Below are 12295 nucleotides of genomic sequence, written 5' to 3' on the forward strand. Positions count from 1 at the left end.
AAGTCTACTCCTTTCTAACTACTGAGTAGTGATTTTGTCTACTTCTCCTTAGAACTTAAAGTTTGTTCATTTGACTCATACCACACCCTGTGTTGTCCTACAAAATAATGGATAGTAATTCTTTGGCATTTAAAGTAGAATTAAGGATCCTTTGTCATCTCATTCTCCTCCCTCTACTGATTTCATTTCATGGCCTCTCTTGGTCCCTCAACCTCTTGTCCATTTCTATCCTTCACTTTCTTTAATGGGCTCTTTCAAATGAGTAATTGTAAAGATTCTCCCTAAGGTGTGCCCTTGGATTTTTGGTACTTTTGGAATAGTTCACCTTTCTAGATGTGCATTTCCCTCCAGTTGTATAAGTGAGTGTGATCCGAACAGGGTTACAGAGAGGATTGAGTTAATATTTTAAAGCACTTAGAAAGTGGCTAGTCTATAATAAGCATGTAATAAAATTCACTTATTATTTTTATTATCACAATTACTATAATCCAAATTAAGATCAGGATCTGCTGGAATCACCTAATTTCCTTCTTAATTCTAATTTTCTCAAAGCACTCTTTTCATTGCCTGAGTGGATTTATCAACTAGACAGATGCTCAGCAACGCTGATCTCCAAGATCCTGTCGGAGAGGGTTAGCCTTCTTCCAACTGGGGTTTTGGTTTCCAGTCTCTTATAAATTGGTTAGTGTGACTTCTTTCTCTTCTGAGAAATGATCACATGTGGATTAAATAAAAGAAAAATCAGATGGCTACTCTTCCAAAGCTAAAGGAGGTCAAGTAACCCAGGAGTATGTCTTCTCTGAGCCTCTGGCAGAAGTGCCCATGCTTCTGCCTTCCTGTTTTTCATACTGGCCTCACCCTTCCCCTCTGCATAGCCTTGTCCCCATCTGTGCTGCACGGAAGCTTGCTAACATAGAACACATAACGTGTGTGAGGGGAACACCACTTCCCTTCTTTCACATTCATGAAATTCAGACTTACATTTGTTTTCTTTTTGCCCACAAAACAAAGGTCAGATTTTACTCTCTAGGAAAGTTGTCACAAGAAACCAAAAAATCTGCCGTCTTGAAAATGATAGAGAGTGCAGTTCCTTTGCCTTTCTTTTCCTTCCCTTTATTGTTCTTACCTCATCATGAATTTAAACTACCACTGGAGCAGCAAGACTAATCTTGCACAATAAGACCCTCAGTGAATATAACTTATAAGTCTTTAAGTGAAGAATCACACACAAGCAAAGGAAAGAAGGCAATTTCTACCTGACACGATGGCCTGGGCCTCACTGCCCTGCGTTCTCAGAGGGAGACAGAGACAGAGAAAGAGAAGCCCAGTGGGACCAAATGAATGAATGAACAACCAAAGGTCACTAGTTTCTGTGACATGAGCTTCTCCTGAGAGACAACATCATCAGTGAATTGCCTGTCCTCAGCTGAGAAACTCTGAGTATAAGAACTGTTCAAATGTTTAAGTAGAAGAGTTGAATGAGAAATTTGTCTTTGGCAAAAATACAAATTATTTGTCTACTTGAGGTAAAATGATTGCGATTGGATAATACCTCCACCTTCTAAGACAGAACAAACCTTTGCTCTCAGCATCTGAGGGCTGCTGAAACCTTTGATACCTGAGGACACAGGTCAGGAGAGGAGGAGGTCACCCCTGAGGATCAGGGTCCTTCACAAAAACACTCTGGGGACAAAGGCGGAGATCCTGGGAGATGGATTATTTTCCCAACAAATAAACAAGCTCCTCCACAGAGAGGAGATTTTAAAGTTCTCAGGATGTGGTAAAGCTACCTCAGGGAATGGGTCCAGGAGGTTAGGAAGGGGACCCTGTTCTTCTAGAGGACAAGCTGTTACTATATGTGACATGACATCTCCCTTGTGAGTGAAGTGCTGCAGGAAAACATAATTACCTTGGAATTAGAATCTCCACAGCCATAATCTCAGGAAAAGAACCAGGATTCCTGGTGAGGGTATTGGCCCAGACTATGGAGGACTCTGGGTCCCCATAAGAAAATGGTGGAAGGAAAGGGTGATATCTCTAATTGTCTTGATCTCTTGGTTCCCTCTAGCAGAACCACATGGACCTGCATGGACCCTTTCTTGAAGGAAGGGAAACATCAGAGAAGCTCAAGGACTCATAATAATCAGCCTATGCTGTGAATCCAACAGTAAGTAAAACCCATCTTTGGGAGCTTTGGGCACACTGTTGGGCTGAGGGTCTACACCCAGTTTCTCTGAGTGCCAGGTGAATGCTGAATTTCTGGACTCCCGGTTTCTCTATTGATGGCAAGCGTGATGCTTTCTTCCAACCCTCACATTTTACTCATTAGCATGTCTCCTACATTCTTCCAATAATTTCCCATATTCATGCAAGTTGGTGGCATAAGTATTTGTTATTTTGACTCCAAAAAAGCCATTAGGTCAGTATTTTCTACAGAGGACTCACTGAAATGTTGGTAATTCAATCACTCTCTGAGGCAGGGGCTATAACTCTCAAGAGTCTTGTCTACCATGCAGTTCATAAATGTATGGAGAGAATTGAGAAATCTATATGAATAACCCGGGATAATTATATATGGTTATTTTATAATTATTACAGTTGTTTGTTGATCATGTTTTAGGCTCTCAGAAGTAGTTGCCAGTTGATAATTTCATTTTACTTATTGTATAATATCATCAGAATGTTTGTTATTTGGCCATCTCCTAATTTGGAAGTGGATGATGAATTATTTAAAACACAGAGAATTTGGGAGTTCTCATTGTGGCTCAGTGGTAATGAACCCATTATTCATGAGGATGCAGGTTTGATCCCTGGCCTTGCTCAGTAGGTTAGGATCTGGTATTGCTGTGAGTTATGGTGTAGGTCGCAGATGCAGCTTGGATCCCATGTTGCCATGGCTGTGGTATAGGCTGGCAGTTGTAGCTCCAATTCAACCCCTAGCCTGGCAACTTCATACACCAGGGGTGTAGCCCTAAAAAGCAGAAATGTAGAAAATTTGTAGTAGCATGGAATGAGATAACAAAGATAACACATTAAATAGCATGGTTTGAGATAACAATAGCATGGTATAACAGAGTAACGATGTTACTTCTAACATCCGTGTGTTAGAAATAAAGCATAGGGCTTTCTTGAAAATAACTGATGGTTCAATACATGGAGTTTGCACAGATGTCCATGTTGTGGATAGAGAAGTAGACTGTGGAACCTGACCTACTAGGTTTTGAAACCTGGATTGGCCATTTATTTATTAGGTTGTATTATTTATACACTCAAGTGGCTCTTTGGAAATGAGAATATTAACAACTCAGTTTTAGCTATGTTATAAGGATTAAATGAGTCTCCTAGAAAAGGCAAAGGAATTTGTAGTTGCTATCATCCTCATTTCTGATAAAGACTAAATCCTGTGGAATTTGCCTAGTAGATCCTTGGTGATCTTGTTCACATTTAGCACTGTAACATTTAATTGTTATTCTATTCATATCCAAACTTCAGAACTTCTCTGCAATATCAGTCCCTATTTCTTCACATGTAGCTCATTTCTCCAGTTGCTAGAATCTGGTGCCCATCTCCCTGTCTCTTAAAACTGGTTGGGCAAATTGTATAACATTCTACATCTTACTGAGGCCACAGTTCACTGTCAGGCAGCCCCAGCTGACATTTTAGAAGCATCAAACACTTGTTCCCACATTGACCATTTTAAAGTTGGACCTTCAGCTGGTTTCCATGTCACCACCATCCTCTGCTTTTCTGCTCCTCCTCTTCTCCTTCTTTTGCTGACTCCTCCCTCTCATCTCAGGGACCTTTGGTTTTCCTCAAAGTTCCACACTAGGCATCACACTTCGTCCTCTCTGCACATAGAGTCTCGACCTCCCAAATGGTTCCAAATGTCATCTCTGAGATTACAACTTCCATATGCATGTCTTTACCCAGAGTCACATCTCAAAACACTTGTTCCTCTCCAAATCCTTCATCTGTCTGCTACCTTAGACGATCTCCACACAACATGTCCACAACTGACCATCATGCAATTACCTGGCTAACCCTGCAGACCCTTGAGATGCCAGCTCACCAGCTGCTTCTTCCAGAAGCTTTCTCTGATCTGTGGGACCCCACATGCTCCCAGTGTCCTGCACTTTCCTTGTCACAGTATCAACAGGCCTTTAGTTGAATGCTCACCAACCCACATCCCCACCAGACTGGAAGCTCTGTGACAATATCAAGGTGTCTGCTCTGTATATTGTATCTGGCACCCAGCACAGTGGCAACAAATAGAAGGCATACTCGCTACCTATTTGTTGAAGTTTAAATTCCATGATAAAATGTATTTCACAGTTTCTTGATGATACAGCTGCTGAAATTGAATTGATAACCATCAGACATACTTTTTCAAGAAAGCAAATAAAGGGAAGAGGTCCCAGTGTCTTATGCTTCTCCTTCCTATCCCAGCAAGGGTTCCCTCCTAATTACACATTAAGCCCTATCCTCTCCAGCAGAAAATCTCCAAAGAAAGCAGTATCTTTGTTTTATTTACCTATATTCATGAACACAAGTAAACTACTAGGAGCCCTGTGGCTTCAAAATATTTTAAGAAACAATGAAATGAATAAAATTAATTATGTTTCTTTTGGCTTTTAAGGCAGATTTAAGGTTTAAGGACACTTTGATTCTCCACCGTGCCACAGAAGGAACTCCAACATTTTGATTTTCTGTAAGAGTATAAGTAAGAGCTAACATTTAAAATATACCTTGTGCACCTCCAAAAGAAAGCTTACAGTATAATAATGATGAAAATAAACTTTGTAAATACAACAATCATTATAGAGAGATGAATTATAATAAGTACAAATTGAGAATACGTTTTCTCTGGATTCAAAAGTATGGTTTCCACTCACAAGTAAAAACAATGTGCCAAGATGATTCAATGCATTTATAACCAAAGCAGAAAAAAAATCTCTGAACTGAGTGAACATTGATGACTCTTTGAGGCCACCTATAAGTAGATAAGACTCAATCGTGGACGACTGGGTCCAAGTCTCCTTTCCCACTTCTAGGTTTTCTCTGAGATTGATCTTATAGGGAAAGCACACACTTGTCTTCAGGTCTTAATTTCCAGTCTGACAATGTCCCAGGCACAGCAACCGTGTACTTTCTTTTTCGGATGGAGCCTGGTCCTTTGGAAGGAGTTCTTCAAACTCAGGATGGAGAAAGGTCTTTTCCTCTCCAATCTCCTGCATCAAACTGGTCTTCAGATCTTCCCACTGCTAGCAGGAGCCCGGTGAGGAACCTCAGCTGTTTGTGCCAAAGAAATTGAAGCTCTGCTAGATCATCTCATGGAGAAAGAGGTGGCCTGAGCCTCTGGAATTGCCTGCTGTCTAGCTGCTTCTAGGGGCAGCATTCCTGTCCTTCAAGCAGGAAAACACGAAATACTCTCCCATTAGGTGCAGAACTGGGACAGTCTCCTTCTTTGGCAGGCCATGGATCTGGGCCAGGTCACAGCTAAGTCTGCAGACAGGGCTGGAGACCATCATCCTCTGTGTCACCAGTGAAGAGGCTGGGAGGCCCACGGTGAGCTTGCTGATGCAGATGTCTGGCCATGGGAGCCTTTCTCCAGCTGCTCCGAGTACCTGCCTGCAAAGGAGAGTCTTAAATAGGCCAGGATTGTCATTTCTCTACTTATGCCAATATTTTTTCCACATTGTTCCAATTTTTCTTTCATTTAGAGGTCACTACATCACAACTTCAATGCTTACATTTCAATGTTTTAATTTATTACATTGGAAATTAAACACACTCATGGAATGTGACAGAGGATCAATCTGATAGAATGTATTCATCTCTATGAGGCCCAAGGTTGAAATAGAAAAGAGAGTCTCTGTGTATCCCATTTTCCATTCTGATATGAATACTTAGAGCTTTCATCCTGCACACTTTTTTCACGCTTCCTAAATTGTACCAAATACTACTAGCTGATGAAGAGGAGGGACTGGAAGCAGCAGAAAGCTCCATTCAGAGTAAATCTGTGGCTCCTAACCTCAAATGACATCAGATTTTCATTTCTTCTTTTTATAAATCAAGACAACTTTAGTAGTGGTCACACAGGACACTGAATAGATCAAAACAAGTAAATTTTGCATGTTACAGGCAGAGAATTTGAACAGAGTGAATGATAGAAGCCTTGTATGTTTGGAGTCCACTCTCAGACCAGCCCAGAGAAGCTTTGACTACAGTCCCTTACCATCCTCAGGAATCTGCAGGTTTAGGCCCCAAATGCAAACTCTAGGAGAGGGCTTGCCTGCAGGACTGTAAGGGAGCAGAGCCCAAATTTCTATCTTTAGAGAAGTGCCTAGGGCATTAGGGGAGAAATCCTACAGTGCCTGAAGCCCTTTGGAGAGAACCAGCATCTAAGAATGTTTTCTGACTTAAAACAACAACAACAACAACAAAATATGCTGCTCTGTGAATGTCGTAAATGAGATCAACAGTTCCCTTCATCCTGAATTTGTTTCAGACCATCTTTGGTGTTCAAGGAGAGGTGACAAGGATTAAATTATAATTTAAAAACAAACAAGCTCAGAGAAAAAGAAATCAAATTTGTGGTTACCATAGCAAGTGGGTGTGTGAGAAAGGAAATCAGATGAAGAGGGCCAAAGAGTTTTTTTATTCCTTAAAAAAAAACATTAAAATCATGTTGTAGAGGCCAGGAAAACAGTTAACATATATATACTTAACAGCCATTGAATGACATGATACTCTAATTCAAAAGCTATTTCCTAGCTTAGTATTAGGATAAACTTAGGGTGTTATATTCCTTAAGCAGGGAATGGAAGGAAGCACCAAATCTAATTAATTAAGATAAAGAATGTTTTAATGTAATATATATATATATATATATTTTTCTCCCTTTTGGCTTCCGTATGGCGTATGGAGTTCCTAGGCAAGGGATCAGATCCAAGCTGCAATTGCAACCTAAACGACAGCAGTGGCAATGTCAGATCTGTAACCCACTGCGTCGGGGATGGAACCTGCATCCCAGTGTTCCCAAGACGCCTCTGATCCTGTTGTGCCACAGAGGGAACTCCTAATTTAATATTTTAAAATGAAAATTGATGACAAAACAGGCAAGAGGAACAAAATGTCAAAATTTTAAATAAAGAAATGCAGTCACCCTGCATTTGCATGTCCCTGAGAATCTTACAAAGAAAGCCCTCATGTTGCAAATAAAATTTGGGCAAATTCCATTTAGTTTATACAATTCTTACTAAAGGAAATGAAATAGTCTGACCTGCTAATTTCCTCAATCCTGTGTCACGCCAACTCTTCTAAGAATAAAATTAAGGTGCAGTCCTGGGAAAAATGGTTCAGGAATGTGAGTTAAAAACTTACTTAAGACTGTCACAGAAGCACTAAAAATGGTTAAACATGGTAATTCTCTCAACTAAAAGCAGTAATCTTGGAGTCCCCTGGTGGAGTAATGAGTTAAGGATCCAGTCTTGTCACTGCTGTGGCTCGGATTCCATCCCTGGCTGGAGAACCTCTGCATGCCTTGGGCATGGCCAAAAAAATAAAGAATATATAAAAACAACCAAAACCCCAAATACTCTTGAAAATATAAATGAGTTTGCTTCCATTAAACATAGAAACATAAAATTATATTAAATGCTTTATTTATTTATTATTTTGGCCATACTCCAGCCATGTGGAAGATTCTGGGCCAGAGATCAAATTCGCAACACAGCAGAGACCTAGGCTGTTGCAGTGACACTGTGAGATCCTTAACCCGCTGTTCCACAAGAGGACTCAAATACTTGTTTTAATATAAAGAAAATAGAGTTTAAACAAAGTTTAATAAAATGCTATTTTAATATTCAAATAGATTTTAATATTATATATTCGATATTTAAATTATTTTAACATAAAAATATGGAAATTTAATATTTAAAATATTTTAACATAAATATATTGAAAAATATGAATGTTAACATATTTAAATTTAATTTTATATGTATTATATAAATATATTATAATAATATAATTATATAAAATTATATAAAATATAAAATTTAAATATTAATTTAAATTTTAATGTTTGGTATTTAAATATTTAATATTTAAATATTTTATAAATATAGTGAAATTTAATATTTAAAATATTTTAACAAGTATGTTGAAAAATATAATCGTTAAAATATTAATTTAAATTGATAAAATATGATAAAGATAAAACTAATTAAATATAAAATATAAAATGTTATGACTTCAAAAATATTCCTACTTTTCAGTTATTCAGTACTTCGTCCTCCACGTTAACCTTGTAGCCTTGAAAGACTCCAGGAAAGTCACAGAACATCTAGTAGCACAACTTACCTGTCCTAGGGCCCCAGTGGTGGCCGCACTCAGACTCACAACAGGGCGTCCCCAACACCACCCAGTCTTCCCGCCGCCTCCGCCCCCACGGCAGCAGCTGCGGCCCCCTTTCCCTGGGCTGTCGCTGAATCGCGCCAAAAGCGAGCCCAAATCTGTAAAATCAGCTACAACTCACTCTACTTCCAATCCTCAGATTACTCAGTAAACGAATTTTCTTTAGTACAAATGGCCTCGCTGAAGTTTCTGTACTAAAATAACTCACATAACAGAGGAAAGCAAGAAAATGCGAAGTTCCATTTTCCCTGGAGGGGCCGCCAAAAAATGTGTCATATTTACACTCTTGGCCCATAAAAATGCACCGGAGGGGAGGGGGAGTTCTCCGTTGTGGCTCAGTGGTTAATGAATCCGTCTGGGAACCATGAGGTTGAGGGTTAGATCCCTGGCCTCACTCATGGGGTTAAGGAGTTGGTGTTGCCATGACTGTGCAGAGCAGAGGTGGCTCTGGTGGAGTCAGGCGGCTGCAGCTCTGGGTTAGACCCCTATCCTGGGAACCTCCATACGCCATGGGTGCGGCCCTAAAAAAGACAAAAAGTCCAAAAAAAAAAAAAAAAACCCAAAAACAAAAGCCCTGGAGGGACCCTGGAAAAATGTTTGCTTCATGTTTATATTTTTTGTCCATAAAAATGCCCTGGTTGGACTGTGGCAAAACTTTTTGTCCATAAAAATGCTCTGGCTGGTCTTGACAAAGATCTCTCATCAACAATCACAGCCTCAGGAAGGAAGGTTTTCCCCAGCCCCACACTATTAAAGCAGCACAAAGTTGCTCTCCGAGGCCAGGATGCCCTTGCTTTCTCACAGCAGGACCCACTGAAGGTGCAAACGCCCAGGTCTGGAGTTCCCAAACCAACCCCATAAAAAGACATCCTGCGCCCTCTTGCGGCCGCGTAGAGAAGCACGCTGCCCGAAGACCCAGCTAAAGAACCTCTGAGCAAATTGCTTAGTGGTGCCCGTGCGCTCCCTGGCGGCCGTCTGGTGAATCACTGAAATTCTCAATGGCTCAGATTTACTTGGTAATGGCAGGAGTGATGCTCTGCTCCATCTCTGTTTGCTTTCTTGACCAGAACTTGTCTGCTGTCCATTGCGTAGAGAGGAGGGAAATCTTCAAACATTTGCAAGAGATGAAAAAGATCCCTTCTCAGTTATGCTTAAAGGACAGAATCGACTTCAAATTTCCTTGGAAAAGAGAGAGTATCACCCAAATCCAGAAGACTGAAGGCACCTGTTACTGCTATCTGATGCTTCAGCATATCTCCGGTGTCTTCTCCAAAAAGGACAGCTATGCTGCTTGGAACACCACCCTCCTCGATCAACTACTCTCTAGCCTTGATCTGGGCCTGAGAAGACTGGAGCATATGAAAAAAGACAATATGGATTGTCCCCATGTAGGATCTGCTCTCCGAAAGTATTTCCAAGGAATCCATCTCTACCTGAAGAAAAAGAAATACAGCCCCTGTGCCTGGGAGATTGTCAGAGTAGAAATTGAAAGGTGCTTTTCCCTTATGTAAGAATCCTCAAAGAAAAGTCTACATAAAGAAGATTTTTATACTTGTGACACTCTAATCAATCACATTATTATTCGCTTAAGCCTCCAAAGCAACCTGTACTCACATTACCTCATGAGCTGAAAAATTTCTGAACTGACCGGTAACCCTGGTAGCTCAGTGGGTTAAGGAATCAGTATTGTCACTGCTGTGGCTCTTTTCAGTTGTGGCCCAGGTTCAATTCCTGGGCCCAGAATTTCTGCATCCTGCAGGTAGGAACCAAAAATAAATGAATAAATAAAGGAAAAAAAATCTGAAATGAAAATGGTGATTTTACAAAAAAAAATGTTTTGACAGAAGCAATCTCTTTTCTTAAATAAATAATTTTTATAACAGTTTAAAAATGTTTTCTTTGTGGGGGATTTGATATTTTCAACCTATAAGTTTACTTTTTAATGGAAGGGTTTTTGGAATAGTATGTTGTTAAAGATATTTGTCAGTTAATGATAGCTGCTGTAACGGGTAAACAGAAAACTGTCAGGAATTTTATCATAAAAGAAATTTGCCTTTCTTCCTTTAAGAGCACAATGCAGGCATTTCTGATCACATGAAAATTCTGACCTGCTCTTCTCCGAAGAGTGATTTAAGGAGAGGGGTACCCCCTGTTTGTGGATTTTCCATCATCAACATGTGACTTCAAATGTGTTTGTACTACTTGAGTTTATTTCACTCAGGGATAAAGGGGAAAAGTCTGGTGGATCACGTGACATATTCCAAAGGGACAGAACTATACCGGATAAAAGCACTTCTGCTCAAATTCCATGGCTTGGATTTATCCTCATGGGGATCTAATGGCAAATATGTGGAGAAAGTATTGGATGATTAAAGGATGAGGAGACAAGTTAGGTGCCTAAGACCTCTTTTCATGGTTAGACTTTTTGTCCTAATAAAGTTCTGGGTGGTGGTTGAGGGGAACAGCCAATGCTCTTGCTTGCACACACTTTACTTAAAAGCAATATATGCAAATTCTCATTCCACAATTTATTCTTGGAGAAGATGACAGTGATGTGACTCAGAGTTCACAGTATCAGAGATTGTTTGAAAAAAGCATTCAAGTTGATTTCCAAAGGCACATAGGCTAATGAGGAAAATATCCCCAGGTGTAGACACATTAGAAGTTGTTTCCTGATTACCTGAGGGAGACAAAAAAAGAATGACCAGGGAGTTCCCGTCGTGGCGCAGTGGTTAACGAATCCGACTAGGAACCATGAGGTTGCGGGTTCGGTCCCTGCCCTTGCTCAGTGGGTTAACGATCCGGCGTTGCCGTGAGCTGTGGTGTAGGTTGCAGACGCGGCTCGGATCCTGCGTTGCTGTGGCTCTGGCGTAGGCCGGTGGCTACAGCTCCGATTCAACCCCTAGCCTGGGAACCTCCATATGCCACGGGAGCGGCCCAAGAAAGAGCAACAAAAGCAACAACAACAGATAAAAAGACAAAAAAAAAAAAAAAGAATGACCAGCAACCTCCCTGCATATACTCAAGGATCACTGAACTAAAAATGGCGAATGAGTCGTCCATTCACCAGATCTTCCAAATGTTGCAAATGCCAACTTGAAGAAACTCCTGCAAATGATCTTTAAAAAATACCTCATACAATAATCCATTATAACTTCCCTCTTAGAACCATAAGAATTTACAAAATATCTTTAGACTATCGTCTTTTCACATCACAGCTATCTAATATAGATGGTATTATTCCTTCACCCTATTATTACCATGACTGTTCCCTTCATGAATATTGATTAAGCTCCCGAAATGACAGACGCTGGACTAGATGTCTAGGAAGTGAGATTGGGTCAGATAGTTTCTCTCCCTGTAGGTATTTTACAGACTCCTGGGAGATAGTCTGAGGATGAAACAGGTCAGGTCACATATTAGTCTACTCCTTCTTCTTCAACAGAATAGCAGAGACTGGGTAGTTTGTAAAGAACAGAAATATATTTCTCACAGTTTTAGAATCTGGAAATCCAAGATCAGGTTGTCAGCGTGGTCGGGTTCTGGTGACAGCCTGGTTCAGATCTCACACTGCAGAGTCTGCTGTAACCTCAAAGAGCAGAAGAATGAGGGATCCATCTCAGACCACTTTGAGAAGGGCACTCATTCCACCTGCACACCCTCATCAAGTCCCAAGGGGTCCACCTCCTGACACCATCACCTTGGTGGTCGGGACTTCAAAATACAAATTTTGTGAGGACTCAAACATTCAGATCAGAAAGGTCAGTGAAGGCTACATGCCTGGCGTCTAGAAGTAAGAATACAGTTGTGCCGAGTAAATAAAGATGAAAGAACATGTAAAGAGGAAAAGGGAGCAGAGCAAGGACCCAGAATCCAA

At 40.4% G+C, this 12295-nt stretch overlaps 1 protein-coding gene across 1 annotated transcript; it reads left to right on the forward strand.

Moving 5' to 3' along the window:
* Positions 1-9215: 9215 nt before the first annotated feature.
* LOC125119974 (interferon alpha-2-like) lies at positions 9216-10298 on the forward strand. The gene has a single exon (XM_047767579.1). It carries the CDS (start codon positions 9417-9419, stop codon positions 9927-9929), a length of 513 nt encoding a protein of 170 aa, XP_047623535.1. The 5' UTR covers positions 9216-9416; the 3' UTR covers positions 9930-10298.
* The last annotated feature ends 1997 nt before the right edge of the window (positions 10299-12295 follow it).

This window comes from Phacochoerus africanus, chromosome 2, assembly GCF_016906955.1.
Source record: "Phacochoerus africanus isolate WHEZ1 chromosome 2, ROS_Pafr_v1, whole genome shotgun sequence".
Taxonomy (NCBI): Eukaryota; Metazoa; Chordata; class Mammalia; order Artiodactyla; family Suidae; genus Phacochoerus; species Phacochoerus africanus.

Bases quoted from the DNA above. Each gene is read 5' to 3' on its own strand.
- LOC125119974 (XM_047767579.1), top strand. From the start codon at position 9,417: ATGGCTCAGATTTACTTGGTAATGGCAGGAGTGATGCTCTGCTCCATC.